Raw genomic sequence first — 24,292 nt, 5'->3', positions numbered from 1 at the left:
AATGATTCTGACAGTGATTAATAGAATTTAGCTCACTCTCTCAACTGTGTTGACTCTGCAGAACAAAGCAGCAGAATAAAAAGCAGTGAAAGCTTATTTTCATCATTATTATTATCAGATTCTGAATGCACATAAGTAGCATAGCTGCTTAGTAAGAAGGTAGCGTTTTTAGAGGAGAAGTGTATTTTAATGCCTCAGCTGCATAGACTTTGCAGGACACAGATTAGATAGATGGAGGGGGAAACTCCCTGGTTTCCTGAAATGCTTCAAAGTGCTACCATTTGCCTTGTGTTTGACATTTTTGATTGTATCAAAGTCTGATGCTATCTGATTATGCTCATGTGTCCCCAACAGACAAGTGATGATTCTGCTGGTGTGGCGAGGAGTCAAGCTCTAAGATATTAATCAGTCTGTATCCTGCTACTCTATTAGAGTCAAAGAAGTTTGACCCCTCTCCCCTGTCAGAACAAGTAGCCTCTGAGGGTGACAGCTCTTGGTTAGAATACTTTCCCCTCACAACCAGGGGCGGCTCTAGAAATCACGCTGCCCCAAGCAGCGCGGTGCGCTGCGCCGCCCTTCCCCGGTCCGTCCCGCGGCTCCGGTTGAGCTCCCGCTGCGGCAGGTCGACCGGAGCCCGGGACGAGTGGACCTGCCGCAGGCATGACTGCGGGAGGTCCAGCCGAGCCGCGGGACGAGCGCCCCCTCCGCAGTCATGCCTGCGGCAGGTCCACTCGTCCCGGGCTCCGGTCGACCTGCCGCAGCCATGACGGCGGCAGGTCCGCCGGCCCAGCCTTCCGCCCTCCCCGGCTGCAGGGGACGCCCCCTACATTTTGCCGCCCTAGGCACCAGCTTGTTTTGCTGGTGCCTAGAGCCGCCCCTGCTCACAACTAGGGTGACCATATGTCCCATTTTGGCTGGGACGGTCCCTTTTTTAAGCCCTGTGCTGACATTTTCCCCAAAAGGAGGCATTTGTCCCATTTTTTGACTTGATCAGTTGGCTAGAGCAACCAGGACAAATGCCCACTCTTGTCAAAAAACTGGGGTGCGGTGTGGAGGGGGTGAGCAGAGATGCCAGACCCCCACAGCGGGGAGGCAGGGCAGCAGTGTTCCAGCGTGCATCGGGGACCCCGCATTGCGCAGGGGAGCAACCTGGTTCCAGCAGGGTTCCAGCAACCGAGCAACAGCAACAAGATTACAGCGACAGGCAACGGCATGGAGGTGCCCTCGGGCGAGCAGCTGGTGGTGTCCCATTTTCTCTTTGGGACATAGGGTCACCCGACTCACAACCAAAGTAAACAAAAGAAATGTTTTGGCCCTGGATTAGCTGCTCACTGATGCACTTTGATATTGTCGCTTAAATCAGCTAAACAGAGACAAAATAAATACAGGATTCACCTGCTCAGTGTTTATCAAATAATTTGGTATGTGCGTATAAATCAGGTGTTAATGATAGTCCACCAGCTGTGAAAAGGACACAGAAAATTATATTACAAGTGGAGGCTTGGACTCAAACAAAGCGTACAGCCCTGTTAGGTTATTTCAATATATAAAATGGCTGCTCAGCTCAATCAAATAACCCCTGCTCACTAAGAACCCGATCCAAAGCCCATTGAAATCAGGGAGAAATCTTTGTATTGACTTGCGATCAGGTCTTTAGATTAGGCCCTAGAAGACTATGAAGATGTCAACACCACAGCCTCTTCTCCTGCCCTCAAAACTCAGCTCCATACAGCTCCTTCTTGCATATGGAGCGCTACCTCTGAGCGGCACACTGGGCCTCCTTCTCTCTTCTGCGACATACTGGAAGGGAATGAGCACGTTTCCCTGCCAAATGTGGTCAGGAAGCGTGGGTGGAAGAGATTGGTCACTAGTTGACTTCCTCCAGCCCTGAGCCAGTGCCAGCCTCTTGGAGGGCGCTATGGTTGACTGGGGGTATGCATGATTTCAGGGGTATGGCCAACTGGTTAGGGCAGAGCAGGGGAGGAGCTGCTAGAGGCAGCAAGATCTCCTCAGAAATCCATATAGTTGCTGGCAGAAAACACTATGGAAATTAATGCTTCCCACAGCAGCACTGATGGTACGTACACCACTCAGGGACTGCCCGCAATTTAGACTCTCCCCTAGAGCTCACCTTGACTAGCTAACGTGTCCACACTATAACTTGACCTGTCTACACTAGGGTTTTTAAATGTGTTAGCTGTCACATGTTAGTTATCATGTTTTAAATACACACCTTTTTGCTAGTGTAGATGGTGCTTTGAGTGGCATGCTGCCAGTGATCAGGGTTCAATTGTAGCAGGACTATAGAGCAGGCTGTGTTTTAGGGAGAAGTAGTCTTCATCCCATAAGATCTCAGAGTGTGTTACTTATTTTAACAGACATGCTAATACAGGGGTCGGCAACCTCTGGCATGCGGCTCACCATGGTAAGCACCCTGGCGGACTGGGCCAGTTTGTTTACCTGCCGCGTTGCCAGGTTCGGCCAATTGCGGCTCCCATTGGCCACGGTTCGCTGTGCCAGGCCAATGGGGGTGGCGGGAAGCCGCGGCCAGCACATCCCTTGCCTGTGCCATTTCCTGCCACCCCCATTGGCCTGGGATGGCGAACCGCGGCCAGTGGGAGCCGCGATCGACCGAACCTGCTGACGTGGCAGGTAAACAATCTGGCCTGGCCCGCTGGGGTGCTTACCCTGGCGAGCCGTGTGCCAGAGGTTGCCGGCTCCTGTGCTAACACATCACTTCAGCTCTCATTGAAAGGTAGCTGGCTCCCTTCAACCTGAGACACATCAGCTGTTTAAGAGGGCACAGAAACACCATCAAGAAGATGAGGACAGAAGTGACAAATCTCTTTTCCAGCTTAACGGCTGTGAGGACCTCCAGATAGTGAAATGGGAACGATCTGACACCAGGACACACAGTGACAGCCTTAGTTTTTCTGAAAAATGCCATGGTATCTTTAATGCCCAAAAGGGGTGAAGCGCTTAGCTTCATTTATGGCTTCTTTTCAGCAATTTAAAAAATCTAACTGGGTTAACAAGGGTATGATACTGATGTGGGAAAAAGCGTTTATGTACAGGAGAACTGCCTGCTATTGACACTGCCTTCCAACTCTTGCGTTACTGAGGCAGCGTGGAACACTCTTCCTTCAAACCCTATTATTGCTGCTTTGGATTACCTGGAGGGATCACCGCAGAGCATTGTAAGGCATTTGCTCAACAGGGACTAGGCCTGATTTCACCACCATCCTCCCCAACCCTGGGAATTGGGCTCAAGTCTCTTATGGCATGAGAGGGCACAAGTCACAGGGTGGGCCTGGAGATGACCTTTTTGTTTTTTTGTCAACAAGACGTGAAATGCTTTCAAGCGAATGCATTGGTTGTGAGCCTGGTATCTTACGTGACTGATGCAAGCTGTCTAACTGTGGCTGTTTGAAAGAGGGAGATATGGAAAAATGGCGAGTGAGATAGTTCAGTCTTTTTGGTCTGTTCGGATCTTGGATTTTCTGCTGAGGCTGCCACTCAAAGCTGCAATTAATGCTAGCGGTAGTGGTAATTTTGTCAAACAGGCACTTGTCCACTGTGACGGGGCTGAGACAAACAACTCATTTTATGCAGGTCTCCAAACAAACAAGGATGGGACAATTTTTAGTCATGACTCAAGCTGTGTGAAATTCACCAGTTTTACTTTGCCGGGGCCATTAAAACTTTTTCTTTGTTTTTGATCTTTGCAGTTTTTACCTTTTGAATTCTAAGGTCAAACAACCCTGGAGCATAAATGAAACGCAGTCAAAGCCCTAAGTATTATGTTAAAACTCTATGAAAGGATGATTTTCAACACAAAGCCAAAACTGTGCTGACACGCAAACCATTGACTAATGTTTGAGTTTATAAGACATCTCAGGAAGTTTCACTGTGAGCATTCCATATAGCTCTGCTCATTTCTGACCTGGAGACATATTAAAGCTGGTATCTGAGAGATGACAGAGAACTGAGAAGTCTTTCAGACTCCTGATCCATCCAGCCCCTACCTACAAGCTTAAGTTGTATGAAGAGAAAGATACAGGTCAGGTTTTAGGCAAAACACTTCAAGGGTCAGCTGCTCAGCTGATGTAAATCATCACGTCAATGGCTTCAGTGAAGTGATGTTGATGTACACTAGCTGAAGATCTGACTCTAAGAGTTCATAGCTTCTGAAAATTTGCTCATTTGAACCTACTGAGGTATTTTCCATTCCCATCCTTTTCCCTCTCCTCTGGACCCAATCCGTGATCCTATTCTCCCGTTTCCATCTTTCACAGAACTATAAACTCTCTGGACAATTCCTGTTTTCCCTTTTTACTCTTTCTCTGGTGCTTCTTTGTTCAAGCCTCTTACGTAGCATGCTGGTACTTTAAAATCTTTGAGGCTTCTGATATTTCCAGGGTCAGATTATCCTCAGAATGTATTGCATCTATCTTTGTTATTTTGCATATCAAGAATCCAATGAGTGCCCTAGAAGAGAGAATATTGCCTTTGCTATTTCCCAATTAACCAAAGTAATTACAATATTAATTGCTGGGTAATCTGCAGCATTCAGATCTCATGAGAATACTTTGGATTTTTGAAAGGGAAAAAAAAATCCATCATGGGCCTGAACCTCAGATAATGTAAGTCAATTGCAGTTCCATTGAAATCAGTAGAGTTACACCAATTTACAAACAGCTGAGGATCAGGCCTCACGTGATTACAATGGCCAAGGCTGTACAAAGTTGCTATTATAGGACTGATTGTCCTGTCAAAGAGAGGGAAAAATCTCTAGTTTCCTGCATTTTTCATTCCAATAGAGCTTTTGTAACACTTCAGCTTCTGGGGCATTGTTTAATTAAATCAGCCCTCAAGTTGTATATTGGCATCAAAGGCAAGGTTTTCAATCAAAGAAGCAAAACAACTCCGGTTCAGCAATGTGAAATAACCACATATTCCTTTCTAACCTTGCCGTGTTAAAAATTTAAGCAAGAAGTCTCTGTGAATCAATACAAGCAAATGGCAGTAAGTAGAATCTATTAGCATCCAGTTTTCTTTTGTTGTTTTGTACAGAGACTAACCCCAGGGAGATATTCCTAACACGATCAAGTATTAGTTTTAATATCACCACTTGGCAGCTTTCAAGGGCAAGGTTGCTGGAATTCATTTTCACTTTCGTAAACTGGTGCGCAATAATGATAAAATACATAAATATATATTTGTTTGTTTATTTATAATTTATATTGTTTTTGGCAGAACTTCATTTGTGAGTCTGCAACTACAGATCAAGTAACCAAAGTGAGAATTTGTGGTTTTGCCCTGCTCTTTCTACTCAAGGTCTTTCATTTTGTAAAGCAAATAAAAGTGTTTGTGAAAGGTACCAGACGGAAAGCCCCAGAGAGAGTCATGTTCTCCACATGAATCCTGGCAGAGTCAAGGCCTTGAACTAAAGTTCTTTTTCTCCCCCTGCTCCCGAACAGGCCTAGCCTGGCCAACAAAAGCCACGCAATCAATCTCTCCCTTCATATTGTTGAGCAATGTGCCCCACTTCTGACAAAGATGATACTTCAAGCTTCGTGCCCGATCAGGACTTTGCTTCCCAGTTTGAGACTCCCTGGTGGCAATTGTGCTATGTCATTTTGATGACACTCTGAAGCCCACTTCCCCCCACCCCCAGTCTTCAAACCCCAAGCTCCAACCCAAGCCACAACATCAAAGCACTGTTTACAAAGCTGTTTTGAGAGTGCTAGTGCAAGCCCTGCAACCCCGAGTCGGTTGACCCGGGCTGGGAGGTTCACTGCCGTGAGCTTTGCAGACAAACCCCAAGAACTGGAGAGAGAGCAGCAATTCCTCTTGGGCAGGCCATGTAACAGCTATGAGGTCGTAAAGAGCCAGATCCTCAGCTGGTGTAGTTTACAATTTACACTAGTAAGGAGCTGGCCCAGTAAGTTTAGTTCACTACCAACCTTGGCCACAGATGCACAAAGGTGCAAAGTCCCATTGCCGATGCAGAGCCATACCAAGCCGTTTTCTAGTTCATGCGTTCTGAGTTTGTGCTGCAGCGAGAAACTCTCATCATATGGGAAGTCCAATTAAAAAGTCAATTCATTAACACTTTTTAATAAGTGATAATGATTCTATTAGTTATGCCAATCAATTGTGCGTCTGCACTAATCACTACAGTATCTGAAAAGATTCCTGTTAGTGCCTTTGAAAAATCAAACACCTTAACAGCAGGGGCATCATTTGCTACAGGTAAAAGGGGCAGTTGCCTCCCCCCCAACCTTGGTTTGCCCCCTGCTTCAAAGTCTATAAAAGACATAATGGAGCATACTTTTGCCTCCCACCTAGTCTTTGCAAGATATCATATAAGCAGCCCGTGTTCCATATGCTAACACAACTTTGCCACCCCTAGAACTTTTCTGAAATGGCTCCCATGCCGAACGATACCATTGTCTTTATCTAAACAGTTCCTCTTCTTGAGGACTTGATCCAGCTTCCATTGAAACTGGCAGATATCTTTCCTTTGATTTCAATGGAAGTTGGATGGAGCCTTTCAAATGGACAGTTTCACAGGAGAAATGCAGAGTGCAAGCCATCTTACCTCTATGTTCAGCATGACCCAGCGATACCACAGCAAGCAGCAAGACTATTACTACCTTCATTTTGTAATTACACTGGGTTTAAAGGGATGGTTTAATCACTTTGTCTTCTGCAGATTGTTTCCCCAAAGGTAGCACTCTAGCGGTCGTTCTGCCATTTATATCAACCACATGACTGCAAATTACCCGATAAATGATTAATCTAGGTGGAGGAGCAGAGGGCATGCATCCTTGATCTAGTGGAGATAAAATGGAATGACTAGTAAAGACAAATAGACATTTACTGATGCCAGTGTGTCCACAAATCACTGTGGTTTTATTATTAACTCTGCAAAACTGGGATTCTAGCTATACAATGAAACTTCCATCAAACTTTTTATCCTACCAATGTTTTAATGCAAAAACAATGTAATAGGAATTTTAAAAGTGTGTGTGTGTGACAGAGAGAGAGAGAGGTGGAAAACCTACATTCTATGTGTCATCTTATTGCACAGCAGTTTTAATCTTCAAAGTGCTTTATGGACATTAATCGATTCTGACAGCACCTTGTGAGGAAGAAAATAAGATGGTTGCCCATTGCCCTCGAAACTGGGATTTGGTCAGCACTTCCTGATATCTAACAGTCCTGCGCAGCCCATTATACAACAATGTCTTTATTCACCATTTTTACCAGCTGGAGAATTAAAAGGTGACTTGCAAATATAGTAAATAAGGAATAATACATCGATTTTACCAAAATAGCAAGCAGTGGAAGTCAAATTAAGTTGTTTTGCCAAATTCCCTGAAGATCAGCAATATTTGGGCCTACATGCACATCCTGGCTATTGCTGTGATAACTGGAGTATTTTTGGAGTGTGCTACAAGAAGCAGAGTCCCTGTTGAGGTTGCTGATTTGTGCTCAGCTAATGGAGAACTAGGGACGTGTTCATCGGTACTTCTTCAATCCACCATGAAGACCCAACAGTGTTCAACCTGTTGAGCTGAGGATCCTAGTCACCATCTCTTTCAAGAAGAGAAGAAAGAATGCCAGGAGGGCTGGCTCTCTCTCTCTGGTCTCCATGGGGAAGAGAGTAAAAGAACATGGCTGCTGTCATTTCCATGGCCTACGGGATAGGGAAGGGGAAAGATACAAGGCTCCTCCCTTGGCCTCCAGGATGGGGAAAATGAAAGTACCCCTCCCTCGCAATGTTGTCCATGGGGAAAGAAGGCAGACTTCTGTAGGCTCCTCCTCTCACCCCAGGGGAGTAGTGAGAGAGAAGTGAAGGGGGGCGGGGAGGTGCAATGGCATCCAGCGCCGGATAGCAGCTGCTGCAGGTAACAGAAGTATGGCTGCCCAATGCCCAAGGTTGCATTCATCCCTCCTGTAACCCCATTCATCCCTCCAGTAACCCCATTCCAACTGAATTGCTCCCAGGATAAGGTAGGTCCCCGCTGTGGTTGTGTTGAATATGTTGAATATGGCTAAATGCCAAACCTTGAGCCCCCTTGCACATTCCTAATAAGAAGTGCACATTTAGCATATAATATTCTTAACATTTGTTCTTTAAGGGCCTTCCAGGCTATGGGTCACTGGCTCCTGCTTGATGCCTCATCCAGGGCTTGAACTCAATTAAAAAAGCCTATATTTTTTTTCAGCCTTTCCCTGTTCCCCCCAATTACTAGTGACGGTTTCAGATGTGGTGGCCTTCACCACATAAATGGGAAGCAACAGAGACAATGCCACCTATGCTGCATAGCTACGGAGATTTCATTAAACTATTCCTGCCACAGGAGATTTTAAAATCACTCCTCATGTTAGTTTCAATTTCTCAAACAGAAATTTATTTTGCAGGATTAGCAGGTACAAAACATGACAATCAATGACACTTGCACAATGCCTTTCACTCAAGTGCTTTACAAAGTATGTTCCCCACCCCAGAAACGCAGCCACCTTTGGCTTGCATGGCAGCCATTTAAGCGCACAAGGCAACAATACAAACAGTTTAGGACTGGACGTCAGGAGTATATTCAATTGAAGTTATAGGAGGAATTTAAGACCTCAACCAAAACTCTTTTGAGTCTATGGAACAACTTCCATCCATCTGTACACGTCTGGTATTTATATGGTCCTCCTTAACATAGCATCTTGTAATCTTCAGTATATTGATCCCCATGAGGTAAGGGAGTCCTATTCCCCTATTTTACCAATGCAGCACAGAGAGATTAACTGATTTGCCCAAAGTCACACAAGGAAGGAACTGAACCCAGGTTTCACAAGGCCTAGGCCAGCACCCTAACCGTACATTTCTTCCCCTAAATCATCTGGGATTTGGACCTGACACTTAGGCTACAGGAGCAGCAACCTTTCCACTAGACCATCAGAAATGGGTTCAGAGTGGGCCCTTAAGCTCTACATTTTTCGAGAGCCAGGTTGTACCTGGCACTGGTGCATATGGAGGGCACAAAGGCCTAGATTCTTAAAGGTATTTAGGCACCCAGCTGCCATTGATTTAATGGACGATAGGGGCCTCAATACCTTTGAGGATCTGAGCCAAAAATCCCTTTTCCTTCTTGTTGTCTCAAAGGCAAAACTCAGTTGCACTCTGTCTGTCCTTGTGCACAGGAATGGAATGGCATTTCCAGCAGCACACACCTCCGTAACAACGTACTGGGACACATGTTTAGTCCTAATGCAGAGGAAACACTGCTACCTGCTGCACCATGAGCATTACTCACTGTGGCACCTGGATTTTTCCCTGGGGTAAAGAAGGCAGACTTCTGTAGGCTCCTCCTCTCCCTCAGGGGTAATAGCGAGAGAGAAGTGAAGGTGGGGGTGGAGGGAGGTGCAATGGCATCCAGCACGGCATAGCAGCTGCCACAGGTTACAGAAGTTTGGCTGCTCAATGCCCAAGGTTGGATTCATCCCTCCTGTAACCCCAGCGTGGCTATTTATAAGAGATCTGATAGGACTGGAGCCGCATGTCCTAGCAGGAAATCCTTACGCATTCATTTCCTTTGCACTGTGAACAGAGATTTTTAGAGCTCTTCAGGGAACTGCCATTACAGCTCGTTATTTCTGGGCAGACCTCAAAAGGCCTTAAAAGGGTGGGTTCTAATTCCAATAGTGATAAACAGAACGCCATACATGCAGATACACACGTGGCCAAATGATGCCACTGAAGGGTGCCGTATTCTGCAAGTAATCCCATTGAAATAAGTGAGATTGCTCACTACATTGTGAGCAACGTAAAGTGCTACTCCATATGAGTAATCACGGCAGCCTCTGGCCCTTCAAGAATAGTTGTATCACAAAATGCTAGACAAGCTCTGATGTTCATTGGAGCCAGCAGTTGCTGTAGAGAGCTACTGCCATGTACTTGTTTACCATGCATTTCTGGTAGGAAAATGGGTTATTATTTTGGTATAAAATACGAAAGTTATGTCTCCTTGCAGCAGATCTAAACACCACATTCTCTCCTCTCTTAAGAAACTCTCCCAATTAAAATAAACATTGTTGTTCTAATCACAGGAACAAATAGGAAACAAGACACTATAGCCATGTGCAATCACATTGCTATTGCTAGCGAGGTATCACTGCATTACATTCACACCAGTTATCAGACATGATTTACATGCTTTCCTCCTTCCTAGATAGGACTGTTGCAAATACACCTCTACCCTGATATAACGCGACCCGATATAACACGAATTCGGATATAACACGGTAAAGCAGCGCTCCGGGGGGGGGCAGGGCTGCGCGCTCCAGTGGATAGTGATGTAGAGATTTCTCAGGAGGAAACCCTAATGAGTCTTCCTCACAGCTCTCCTTAACGTTAATAATATTATTATATGTATAAAAGGGCGAGGAGAATTGTAAGAGGGATATTAAAGGAAGATGATGGTTTTGATTTCAACCAGCATAAAAGCAGACACACATCTAATATTTAACAGGAGCAAGAAGAGAGTGGTGCTTCCGATATCTAGCAATAAAGAGAGGCAGAAGCGGAACTATTGCTCCCACCCCCTTGATTTTCAGACAGTAAAAGCAGTAGAAGAGGTTCACATTTGAATCATGTGCTTCAAACCCATAAAGGGCCTATTTTTCCTAAGTAAAGCCTTGCCGGTTAGCAGCTAGATCCTCAGCTGGTGTTGACCTCAATGGAGCTATGTTGATGTACACCAGTGGAGGACCTTGCCCGCCTAGATTCTTTCTTTCTGTGTGACAAGTATATTTGCCAGGTTTCTAACAGAACAAGTGACAAGAAGATGCTGTTGGTTACTTCTTGCGGCCGGTGGAACCAAGGGGTTTATAACCTCAGCCCTCGAGTAGATCTATGGTTTCCTGGAAGTTGTTTTTGTTGCAATAAAATACATAAACCAAGTCCTGCGCCCTCAGGAGCTCCCTGCCCCATATTTTCTTCCTGTGGTTCCAGAAGATTTGTACCATCAAGTGGGGGTGTAGCACAGCTTTCACATGCACAGTCTCAAAGTTAAAACGAAAACAAAACAACTTTAAAAGGTACTTAAAGTAGCAGTAAAGGAATAAAGCCTTCGGTAGCTGGTCATCCTTCCCGCGAGCACTGAGAATACTTTAAAAGCTGCCACTGCTGCTCTTTACTGGGCTCAGAAGACCACTAATTATTTAAGCTTTAGCCAGTAGTTAGGTGCAACCAAAAGCATCTCATATATTATCATTACAAGCTGTTAATGTAGCACCATGAACTCACTCACTGCTATAAGAATGTTACTAACTGAGCATTTGGAGCAAAAGCAAAAGGCTGCAAAGCAAAGAGAAGCAATTCAATGCACATTTAAAGTGCGATCAGACTGATATCTCCAGGGCCCAGTTCTCCGGTGTCCAAAATATTTTGACTTTGATAACTAGCGTTGGACTCCCAAATTCATGTTCGGGCTTCTGGTTCAAGTGCAGCTAGAGACCATGTTGAAGTTTCTATTTTGGTGCCTAACTATAGCTTTAGAAGCCCTCCTTGAGCCATCCATGTTTGAAAATGTTGTCCTGCATTTTTATACTGTGCTCATGGCTAGAATAGCAGAACACCTCCAGGGTAGGAGTGCCTGATCCGTACACGTGATCACATGGTCAGTCCTCAGAGGAGTCTCTGAAATCAACAGGATTCCAAGCAGCAGTACAAGTTCTCAGGTGCAGATTTGGTCTCAAAGAGCCCGCTCCTGCATACAAAGCGCCTACATGCTAAGCTGATAGAAAACTTGTCAATACCATAGCATGTTGCCAACTCTCCTGATTTTATCAGGCGTTTCACAGTAGCTTTTCTTAAAGCCCCAGCTCCTGGATGCCTATAATTAGATAAGAATCTCAGCTTTCTCCCAAAAGGTTCTAATGCAGAAGAAATACTGCTACCTACTGTGTACAGGAGGTAAAAAAACAAAAACAAGCCCCCCCATGTTTAGTGTATTTAAAATCTTATGATTTTAAAGCCAATCTTATGTTTTTTTGGCACTCCACACTGGGAGTTGGTATGATTGCCGTAGGTAGGCGGGCAGATCCAGCTAGATAGAAAAGTTTCAGGTCTCATTACAAACCTGAAATTCTGCCTAGGGCTGCTGCTGTTTGCGAACATTGCGGATGAACCTGGCTTAAATGTTATGCACCCCGTGGCCGCAAGGAAGGGATTATCCAGTGATGTGCAATCTTTGTAGCACTCATATCATATTGATGAGTACTAACTGACACGGACACTCACAAAAAATCTTAGTGCCGCCGGAAACAGCAGCAACTGATTGAGCTGCCGTCGAATTGCTGCCTCTAGCTTCGGTGGCAGCTCAATTGCTGCCGCTGTCTTCGGCGGCATTTCGGCGGTAGCCCTTTCGAATCAGGCCCCACACGTCCTAAAGCTGGCCCTGTCTGTGCTGGTTTCATTTAAATTGAGATAGTTAAAAGCAGCATTTTCTCTTCTGCATAGTAAAGTTTCAAAGCTGTAATAAGTCAATGTTCAGCTGTAAACTTTTGACAGAACAACCATAACCATTTTGTTTAGAGTTACGAACAACCTCCATTCCCGAGGTGTTCGTAACTCGGAGGTTCTACTGTCGGCACAGTTGTAAATGGGAGTCTGAGAGGAGAACTGTGCCCAGAGCTATGGCTCTGATTTACATTAAATGGCTGGGACTGCATAGTCAGTAGGGCCATTGACATGGGGAAGTGTTGTGCGATGGGGGTAAGGATCAATCAAGTGAGGTCCATAGACTTCTGCATGTGCGTAAGGTCCTGTGTGCCTATGAGAATGGGAAGGCACACTCTGCAAAGCAGCAGAAATGTATTGTTTAAGTAGACATGATTCTTTTCTCCTCTCTTAAAATACTGATGATTTTTAACATAGGCCAGATTCTCCCTTATGTAGAGGCACATTGGGAGCAGTTGAGGGCACAAGGGAAATACCCTGCCTTCTGGGGCCTGCCTAAATTGTAGAGAAGCAGGGAGAAAGTGGAGTCAAAGCTTGGCCCATAAAGGCCAGTTCCTTGCCGGGGGAGTAATTGTAACTTTTTTTCCTTCCTGAGCCATTTCTGAACCAGTCCAGTTATTTGCAAATCAAATTGGATGCAGGAAATACTGGGTAACATTTTATGGCCTGTGTTCTGCAAGAGGTCAGATGAGACGATTATGATGGTCCCTTCTGGACTTACTATCCACCATAGTATCTGAGATCAGTTACAGGTTGGGACAGGTGTGACCTGCTGCAAAGCCTGCATTGGGCCTCAGTGTGGGAGGGACCACATGGGGGGAGGGTTACACATGGTTTGCTCCTCACTCCTTCTACTCCAGTCTGTAGCAGGAGTGTGTGAATGAACCCTGCCTCCCGGAGATGCTCCTGACAGACTAGCCTAGACCTATTTAGCAAGCCAGGACTTTTCAGAGCTAGCGTGTGTCCAACCATGGTGCTGTTATGATCTCCCACATGCTTTTTCTTAGTGTGTGAGCAAGTTTCAACTCTTGGGAAAACATGCTGCATGTTTTTAGTTTGGGGTTATGCCCAGTTGCGTGTAGAGGCAGTTTTGGGTGAGAGGGAACTGTGCAAGCCGCCCTAGAGTTTAATCCGAGCCCAAGGCAGAGAGCAGTCAAGTCTTGAGTCAGTATTGCTCCCTGAAAACCGGACATTGATGTGGGGCTGAGATCCCTGGGGAAGGGATTGCTCTGGGTGTTCTCTAGCCATCTTATTTCAGGACTAACGTATGAGTGTAAATAAAAGAAGTCACACTTGGAATGTGCCTAGACTCCATGACACTCTTCCCCTGGAAGTTGACCGCCACGGCTCAGACATCCACTACAGCTTGACAGAGAGGTGACACCGGTGTCAGTAGATGAGACAATATTTACAATGAAACACTGTAGTGTCTAAGGGTGACTCACAGTTAATCTCTCCCCCCCATACCCCATCAGGGCCGGTGCAACCATTTAGGCAACCTAGGCGGTCGCCTAGGGCACTAGGATTTGGGGGGCACCATTTTCTTCAGCAGCGACCGCAGCGGCCGGATCTTTGGCCGCCCCGGTCGCCACCGGCATTTAGGCGGAGGGAGCTGGGGCAGGGCCACCTTGGCAAGTAAGGTGGGGGGACGGCACGCAGGGGAACTCCCCGCCCCAGCTCACCCCTACCCCGCCTCCTCCCCGAGCACACCGTGGCTGCTTCACTTCTCCTGCCTCCTAGGCTTGCGGCACCTACGCTGATTGGCACCGCAAGCCTGGGAGGCGGGAGAAGTGAAGCAGCCACGGCGTGCTTGGGGAGGAGGCGGGGTAGGGGTGAGCTGCTTCACTTCTCCTGCCTCCCAGGCTTGCGGCGCCAATCAGCTTAGGCACCACAAGCCTGGGAGGCGGGAGAAGTGAAGCAGTGACGGCGTGCTCGGGGTGGAGACAGAGCAGGGGTGAGCTGGGGCGGTGGGGGGCACCTCAGGGCGGAGGGAGGGAGCTGCCGCCGGGGGGCACCTCAGGGTGGAGGGAGGGAGCGCCTCAGGGCAGGGGTCCGGGGGTGGGGAAGGCACAAGGTGGCAGTTTCGCCTAGGGTGCGAAACGTCCTTGCACCGGCCCTGCACCCCGTTAACACTTGCTGGAGAAAGACAGAACAGGGACGCAGGGATAATTACTGTCTGCAGGGGGAGGTGGGAGTAGAGGGAGTCTGGTCTTTCCTGCCAGCTACCCACAATTTGGGGCTGCCTCTCCAGATTCCCTGAGCTGCTGGTGCAGCAGGGACTGGAACCTGCATCACTGGAGAAGTAGAACATAGTGGTTACTGCTGAGCCTCTTCTTCTCTCCCTGGCTCAATGAATATTTAAGTATTTCATACAAAGTGGAACAGCTTCAACCAGAGAGAAACCCACCCCAGCCTGCCCTAGGTATGCTCTAAGGCAGTCTCCGAACACACCTTCCCAATAGGCCAGGGCATGTCTAGTTTGAGGATTATGCCGGGGCTTAAGCATCAGCTAGTCTCCGGGCATCAGGACGTAGGAAGCCTTGCACACGCCCAACAGCAGAAATTTAGATGCCTTGGGAATTTTGCCAGTGGAAATGTAGGCACCTAAGGGGTTAGGCAGCAGTTAAGCAGCATTTTGGTCTAAGCAGCATCTAAATTTTGGAGTTAGGTGAGTAACTGTTAGGCACCTGAATCCCTTTGTGAATCTAGACATATGGGGCTTGAATAAAACCAAATCAAGCCAAATACTTAATATCCACACACTATTGGCAAATTTTTCCACAGTATTCAGCCAGCTCCAGTTATTTTCCTCATTCCACCTCAGCAGCATATGGGGAGCTTTCGGGAATCCCATTTCTCAATTACCATTTACTTTCACTTGGGTTTTGCTGACCTGGTTAAATATTTTGCCTCTGCCCAGATGTCTAGTTTGATTTCAGTAAGCTGAGCTCTCTGCAAACACCACACAGGTCAATGTGCTTCCATTGTTTGTCCTTGTGTCCTTTTGGACTGTTTAGCCAGCATGCTCCCTCATATCTAATATTGAGATAAACTCCACTTTTAAATATCCTGTAAAGTGCTTGGGCTAATTCAACCAGCTGAACCCTTCTGGCATGAATCAGCTATGTACTAAAGTTACACTCCAGAGCCAATTGCACAGACAGAACCAGTCTTTAAAAATATATGTAAAAGGTGGAAAGAAATTGTTGGACAAAACATGAACATGCAGGATGTGAGGAGGTAGAAGAGTTGGTGAGACCCTAATGCAACGTGGTTATGTGGAATGGCCACATGTGGCTGACAAGCTCTGAAGTAATGACGCTCACTGATTTAAATGGGACTTGGATTGGGACCTAAGAATGCTAGTGACTCTGTAGAAAAAACGAAGCAACTGTCTGCACTAATGTCATCAATGTTACACAATTGTGATAAATCTTGTACAAAGCATGCCTTGTAAGGGATCATTGGAAAAGTTATAAATTGCTAAGTATTATTCTCCTGTTGCAATGTTGTATCACCATTGTGTATGAAGTTATGAAATTTTACTTTATGTGCGTTACTAAACGTGTTCCTGGGTAACACCCACAAGACAGATTTACATCAAGACTAGCCAGCCATGTGTTGATGGGCCATTAAAGGAGAATCAACTCTTCCAGTGGGCCCCTCTAGAGGATGCCTCAGAGAGCACATGGATGATGGATGCCCATGACTCAGCAGGAGAGGAAGAACATGTTACCCATGACTCCATGTCTGAGCCAGTACTTTTCCATGCAGCTGGACTAGGGGTATTAATTGGAGATGGTGACATCACCTCCTTGCCTCTTTCCTACTCCATATCTCTGGACTGTGATTTCTAACAAAGGGAGCTTTGAACAATGGGCTGAAGACCCCAATCTTTTGCGTGAATCAGAGAGACTCATTACAAGCTAGCAGATTCAACATCACTGCTATTATCCTGATCTACAAGCTCTGAAATCATCTGTAATATATATGATTCACTGTAACCTTTTAACAACTCTTCTCTTTTTTATAGCAATAAACCTTTAGTTTACTAAAAGTTTGACTACCAGCATGGTTTTTGGGTGAGATCTTGAAGTATATTTTGATCTGGGGTAAGAGGTTGGTTCTCAGGAGCTAGAAGAGCCTACTATATGTGATTTCTGGTTCTAATAATCATTTATCACTGAAGTTTGCTTTGTCTGGATGGTGCATGTAGGACTAGAGGGCTGAAAGGGACTGTCTGTGGCTTTACAATAACTTGTATAGTAATTTAGAAGCACACATTTGTTACTGGCTTGGTGAAGTCTTATGATAGAGTACACCACCCGTTTGGGGTATATGCTCTGTTTTCCGGCAGTCTGACCTGAAATTGGCATGACAGCTGATTTTAAAGATTTCCTTGGACAGAGAAGTGTCTCATATTCTCAAAAAGAACAGGAGTACTTGTGGCACCTTAGAGACTAATAAATTTATTTGAGCATAAGCTTTAATGGGCTAAAACCCACTTCATCGGATGCATGCAGTGGAAAATACAACACACTCACACACACACACACCATTGTTTCATGTTCTCTGTGTATCTATCTATCTATATTCCTACTGTATTTTCCACTGCATGCATCCGATGAAGTGGGTTTTAGCCCACGAAAGCTTATGCTCAAATAAATTTGTTAGTCTCTAAGGTGCCACAAGTACTCCTGTTCTTTTTGCGGATACAGACTAACAGGGCTGCTACTCTGAGACCTCTCATATTCTCGTAGGCCTCCAACCTGCAAACACAAACTCATGCATGAGTTGAGGACAATGCTTACATGCATTGAACTCAGTGGGGCGACACACTTGCTCAAAGTTAAGCACGTGTTGAAGCCCTTTGCGGGTCAGGGCCCATGTGCGTAAAGTCACACACATGCATGATCCTGCACAGGCTTAAGGCCTTAAAGTTTCAGTCACCAAACTGAAATAGCAGTTGAAAGAATGAGGAAAGCAATATTAAGGGAGGAAGAAAACTAGCTGCAAGCTCATATGGGGATAAAATTAACCATGGGGTAACCATTGCCTTCAGTGAAGTTACATGAGGGATTAATTTAAATACATCTTTTTCAGAAAAAGAAATTAAAGTAAATCACTTAAATTTGGGGAAGAAAAATATGAGAGCTTGTGGGGGTGGGAATGGAGGTGAGGGGCAATGGTATTAAGGCATTCTTCCTTCCAGAGGCTCTGATTCAATATCTGCATATTGAAGGTAATAATTGGAGATATATCAATCTCCTAGAACTGGAAGAGACCTTGAAAGGTCATTGAGTCCAGCCCCCTGCCTTCACTAGCAGGGCCAACTCACAACCCTGGGTTTAGCTGGCCAATGCTCAAACCACTGAGCTATGCCTCCCCCCAGTGTTGAAAAGCACTGAAAACAAAGAAAAGAAACCACCGTAAGGGATCTATTTTCTGTCAATATCAGGTATTTACAGGATGAGTTACATAATATTTGTAAAGTGCTTTTAAGATGGAGGAGTGATAGGTATTAATTCAAACTAATGCAGAAGGGGAGTCTCATCCTCACAAGTAGGTTTTCACATACCACTATGATAGGAGCCACACAAGATAAACAGACCCGAATTTTTAGTGCACTAACAGGAAAACAGTCCTCTAAACAATATATATCTGGGTGTTCTCCAGAGCTTCAGAATATGGGGCTGAGTGGGCTTCTCTTAATGCAACCCAGCTAACTGCTGAAGCCCTGGTTGGGAATCCTTCACTTGCACTAGCAGGGAGTTCCAGAGAAGTCAATAGGACCACACAAGGAATTGCTCTCCACTGTGAGTAAGGGCTTCAGTCTGGCCCCGTGTAGAAACCGCAGGAAGCCACACTAGGACAGCCAGTAACCTAGAGCACTGATTATACAACACTGTTTGGACTTTCTGTGGGCATTGTACTTTGAGCTTTTCCCTTTCAGACTTCATTCATGACCAAACTCTGGGCAGAGCACCATTTGGTTGCACTTGACTAAAATTCAGTCCAAAGCAAATGGCTTTAAATATTAGTTTTGCGTTTCTCTTGTAATCCCTTGGGACTGCTACTTAGAATTATTCAGGCTTCTGCAAAGATATTTTTGTGCATTTATTGAGATTCAAGATGCTCCACAAGAACTCAGGCCCAGATCCCCAAAGAGATTTAGGAGCTTAACTCCCACTAATTTGATGGGAATTAGGGACCTACATACCTTTGGGGATCTGGGCCTCAGAGCCTGATTCTGTGGAGTGGAGCACCTCCTGTAAAGTGCTGAATACCTTAAGCTGAGCTCCTCAAAGGTGTTTAAAATACCTACCATCCATGGAGGTAGGTGACTAGATAACAGCAAGAGTTTTGACAGACATATGGCATCTCCCCATCTCAACTGCTGACAAAGAGGCCACGTGCCCTGGTAACAGTAATGACTGGACTGTGACCCACAACTCATTTCACATAGGTTTTTTTTTCAGTGGCTAGCAGACTGCAGTGACATTTGATTACTTTCTGTGTGGGCCAGAACTGAATTGCTACCAGGGGGGTCTGTCTCATTATCAATAACCTCAGTCATCCAATGTCCACATCCCACCACTTCTAATGATTTAGAACAAACATCCTTTACTGCAGTAAATCAGCAACAGATCTGGGGAACGACTTTTGTCATCACTTTAATATATTCCCAGAAGATATAAATTATACAAAGAACAGCAAAAAGTCACAGTTTCATTCTCTGGTGGGTTTGACCTCATTCCTGCTAGATAAATGGAAAAACTTAAAGGCATCTTAATCAGAAGAAGTGTAAAATAAACTGTAAAAGCAGAGAATACTAGCAGCCATTATTCATTGATTATGCCAGATCTTCTTGGCATGCCTCTATTAGCCATGATGTCTATTTTAGCCACAAAGGGTCAAGAAAAAGGCTGCAAATGTCAATGCTCTCCTAGGCCTGGTCCTTCACTGGATCTATAGATGTAATTATACTTAAGTAGTTGCACTGGCTATTTTGTTCACAGCTGCTGGCTGAAGTGCCATGCTGAACTGTCTGAAATGCTGTACACAGAGGTTCCTGGGAACCGAGATATTGTAGGGGAATCTGGGGAAATTCTTCCTGCCCAGTGGTTGCCAATGTGGGCCATCTGAAGGTTGGTCATTATGAGGTTTCTGGTCCCCGAGATGGTAGAGGTGAGTCTGTGAACATCTCTCCATCCCAGTTAGGGTGATCTAAAATGGTGGTTGTGCTGACCAGAGTGCCCTGGAGGTCTAGACAATCCCAAAATGTATGAGAACTTCCCCGTCTTGCTGCTCTAGGACTTCTCCACCCAGAACTCAGCAGTACTCCCTGATCTCCCTCACCCTCATCAGCTCCTGGAAGAGCAGCTGATGGTTCCTAGGCAGAGAAGCCTCAAGGTAGCGCGAGGCAGGGAAACAGGGAAGTTAGAGGAAAGAGAGATAAGACAGATCAGCATACCACTATATAATTCCATGGTACACCCACACATTGAATACTGTGTACAATTCTGGTTACCCCATCTCAAAAGAGATATATTGGAATTGGAACAGGTACAGAGAAGGGCAACAAAAGTGATTAGAGGTATGGAACAGCTTCTGTATGAGGAGAGATTAAAAACACCTGGAGTGTTCAGCTTGGAAAAGAGATGACTAAGAGGGGATATGATAGAGGTCTATGAAATAGTGACTGGTGCGGAGAAAGTGAATAAGTGTTATTTAGTCCTCATAACAAGAACCGGGGAGTCACCCAATGAAATGAATAGGCAGCAGGTTTAAAACAAACAAAAGGAAGTACTTCTTCACCCAATGCACAGTCGAACGGTGGAACTCACTGCTAGTGGATATTGTGAAGGCCCAAACTAACAGGGTTTAAAAAAAGAACTACATAAGTTCATGGAGGATAGGTCCATCAATGGCTATTAGCCATGATGTCATGGATGCAACCCCTGGCTCTGAGTGTCCCTAGCCTCTGACTGCCAGAAGCTGGGAGTGGATGATGGGGGAAGATCACTCAATGATTGCCTATTCTGTTAATCCCCTCTGAAGCATCTGGCATTGGCCACTGTTGGAAGACAGGATACTGGGGGAGATGGACCACTGGTCTGACCTAGTATGGCTGTTTGTGTTATGTTCTTATATTAAGCCCATTGAGCCTTAGTTGAAGTAAGCTGACCAACAATGACCTAACGTCACAAGATGGCATAAGATTTTGCAATAAAAAAAATTCTGCTGATGTTCTGCATAAAATGCTGACAGGTAAATACAAAAGTCAGTTCATGCCAGTTTGGGTATTTTAGGATTGGAACATTATCAGAGGCTGAACAGCAGGATTGTTAGTTACCAATTGACATATGCAAAGAAATTTGAGAGAATTAACATACTGTAGAATAGGGACCTGCCAACATTTTTAGAGTGAGGAAGTGAGTTATGGGGAATGGGAGCCGAACACTTTTACGAATATTTATGGCAGCCATCAGACCCTATAATTGGTCTAGGCCGTAGTTAGACCTTCGAGACCTTGACCACTGGGATCACTTGGCATGCCAGAGATTGGACAGGACCCTTGTGGACCACCACCACCTGTGTCCCACCTCCTAGGGCTCCACAACTCTTGCGTATGACATGACCCTGGACAGAACGTTAATACTTCATTACTGTTACATTCTTGTTTGCATCAGAACACTCACATGTTTACTAACTTTAACACCACTAGTAAAAGCTCAAAATATTTTTTTCCTAAGTATAATGGCTCCCATTCACATCGGGGTTTCCAAGGTAACTGCAATTCTAATAACTCTGGGCCTGGTCTTGAAACAGGAACCTGTCTAACCTCAGAGTGTTAGTCTGTCAATTGGGGATTCTTAAAAAAATCAACACACAATTCAGGCAACACTTGGTCGCATAAAGACCCACTGGAAAAAAACAAACAAACAAACCAATCACACTGAACATGCACAGGACATTTTGGGTGTGGTGCTTTAGTAAGGTGGCATCATGTGGTGAGAGTAGCTTAGATGCCTAGTGAAAAATGAGCCATGAATGAGCAGGCTTCTGCTGAAAACTCTTGCCTCACAACACTGCACATCTTGCAAGCGCAATGTTGCACAGCTCCTGGGGTACACAAAATGTACTCCTTCAGGAAACTACGCATCAAGGGGTGCAAGAGGCCATTTTTGATGCAGTGCTGATAAAATGTAGCATGGCAGAGGTGATATGGGTTAATTGGTGTCACAGTTACAGGATTAACTGCAAATCTGCCCTCTCCATGATCTGCTCAAGGGAACCCCTTGAGTTTAAGGTCTCTAGGCGACACCTCTCTGCATCCCTCTCCCTATGGGCCAGGGATTGAGCCTTGAAGTCCCCCAGGTCTGACAGTCTAGCACATGCAGTTCTCTCTCTCTCAAGGGCAAAAAGACAGAGTTACTAGTGACCAGCCAGGTTTCACAGCATTTTCAAAGCATCACAAAGAAAATGGTCCACATGTATGCTAAGCTTACCAGCTTCACCCATCTCCCACATGGAGACCATGGCAGATTTCAGTCCTTCCAAACCCTCCAGCAGGGTTCTGCCCTCTTAATTACAGTTTCATGTCAATTCTTGGATCCAAAAGATGGACTCCGAGTCAGTTCACACTGACCCTTTATACCAAAAGCCCTTTTGTCTCTTGGGCCTCTTGTACTTGGTCTAAACCAATTCCCTCCATGGCATGGTACTTTTCCAGAGTTGTTTACCTGTCCTGGGATTTGCAGTAATCACCCACCACTGATTTTAGTCCTGGGAAGAAGTTTGGTAACCCTTCCCCATGGAGCAAGGATACGATCGCTAGCTCACCAAGATACAGATGACATTTATAGATACCCAAATTTGTGAATAATCCCTTGGCCCACAGCATCTGGCACATCTCAGTTAATAGCCTTGTGAAGTTTCCATGCTTACAAGGTCTCATGTCGGTTACACTTGTCTCATACATTTCCCTTTATCATGCCACGAGACTGTGTTACCCATGTCAGTGGAAAATTGTATTAGCTCACATCGGTCAAACGTGAAATTTAGTTGGGTAGCTTTCCCAAGGGGAAATGGCTAGCTAATGTAATCTTCCCTAATATTGGCCATATATCATGCTTCTGTTTGACTTCCTCAGGCGCCGGCCAGCTCCACTCATTAACCAGCACTTCTCATCTGTTACAATCAGAAGTCAATGCTTGACCGGCATTATGAACAGGGGGACCATATTTCCCTATGCTGAATATGGGACATCTGGTAAAATTACTCATATTCAAGTGAGTTCAACGGCAATCAATCAGAACTATGCAGTACAAACATTCGAACTAACATCAAGTTGACTGAGCCCCTGTTAAGAAGAAATACTGCATAGCTGGATTCTTTGTTTACCTTCTTATCTTTAAGGCTTTAGGGTTCACATGGAGGGGTGACACCCATTCCCCCCATGGGGAGCGGTCACACACACACACCCCTTTCTCACAGAGGGCGTGTAACCGACCGACTCGACCCTCCCTGCCTGCCTGGGGTTCTCTGCCCTCCATGCCTGGCTGGGCCCCTGGGAACATGTCTTCCTCAGGCAACATGTGGGTGGGAGCACACAGGGTCACATGCCTCCCCCCGATTTCTGTCAGGGTTCACACCAGAATGTGGCAGGATGCGGGGTGGGGCTGGTGAAGAGGGTGCTGTGGGCCCTGCAGGGTTGGGGTGCCAACAGGCTGGAAATGGCTCCCCCACGCCGCTCCAGAGCTTAGCTGAGGGGCGGAGAGGCCTCCCCGTGACAGCGCTGGGCGGGGCTTTGGCACATGCAGGGCTTGGCTCCTCCTGGCCAGCACCCCAGGCCTGAGGGTCTTGGACTTTTCTCAGGCACCAGCACAGCCAGAGGCAGTGGGGGAAGGAAGGAGCCTGCCGGCCAGGCTGTTGGTGAACTGAGTGCTCCGACCAGGGGCTGGTTCTCCGCACAATTCTGGGAGCCGGACGTGCCCCCACCAGGGGGGATATGGAGGAGCAGTGGGGTTGGGGGTGGTGGTAAAGGGGCAAAGCAGGGAGAGGACAGCAAGAGGGGGAGCATGTAAAGGGCTGATGGGTGGGCAGCAGAGGTGACACAACTGGTTGCCACCTGGCAGCTGCCCACACTCAGTCACCACAGCTCAGATCATGCAGCCAGTGCTGGCCAGAAAAGGGAGCCGGGGTGAGGCCCTGCTGTCCGAGAGCCAACATACAGCAGGGGCTGTGCTGACAGACCAGCAGGGGGAATGGCCGGCCCCGTGCGCTGCAGTCCTACCGCCAGCCTTGCACTCCCACCCCACTCACTGCTGGCGGGCAGGCGGCTGGCGAGCAGGGATCCGGCCAGCAGCAGGACCTGGCATACTGATGAGGGGAGACAGAAAATATGGAACAATTTGCCCATTTTTAAGAAAAATTTGGGACCCCTGCAGGAGGGCTTAAGTACGGGACTTTCCCTTTAAAAACAGGACCTCTGGTCACCCCAGTTATGAACCTCCATGGAATGCCCTCCAGCGCTGCTCAGGATGCGGTGAAAGCCAACAGAATAGTATTCTGTGAAGCAACTGGAAGGCACAATTGATTTTCCTGTGTTTGTACTGAGGAGCTGTAATGCCCCCCCCCCCATTGTATCTGCAAGCCCAGATATTTCCCCAGTGAATTCAGTCTGCTTTTAAGATAGTTATTGCTGTAGCAGCACCCAGGTCTGAGATTGCCGAGAGGAACAACTCTCCTGGAAAAAATACATTT

The 24,292-nt window shown here is 46.2% G+C and overlaps 1 protein-coding gene across 2 annotated transcripts in view; it reads right to left on the bottom strand.

Moving 5' to 3' along the window:
- GC (GC vitamin D binding protein) overlaps positions 1 to 6,772 on the bottom strand; it is a 46,514-nt gene extending 39,742 nt beyond the window's left edge. The window contains exon 1 of one of the 2 annotated variants that reach the window (XM_039540792.1): positions 6,605 to 6,772. In XM_039540792.1, coding sequence (XP_039396726.1) covers positions 6,605 to 6,665 — 61 coding nt within the window. In that variant the 5' untranslated portion in view covers positions 6,666 to 6,772. The remainder of the gene's footprint in view (positions 1 to 6,604) is intronic. The other variant, XM_039540793.1, reaches the window with a different exon arrangement.
- Positions 6,773 to 24,292: the final 17,520 nt, after the last annotated feature.

The sequence above is a fragment of the Mauremys reevesii genome, linkage group 5 (genome assembly GCF_016161935.1).
Source record: "Mauremys reevesii isolate NIE-2019 linkage group 5, ASM1616193v1, whole genome shotgun sequence".
Taxonomy (NCBI): domain Eukaryota; kingdom Metazoa; phylum Chordata; order Testudines; family Geoemydidae; genus Mauremys; species Mauremys reevesii.
The sequence above is the reverse complement of the archived record's forward strand: the minus strand, read 5'-3'. Positions and strand labels throughout refer to the sequence as shown.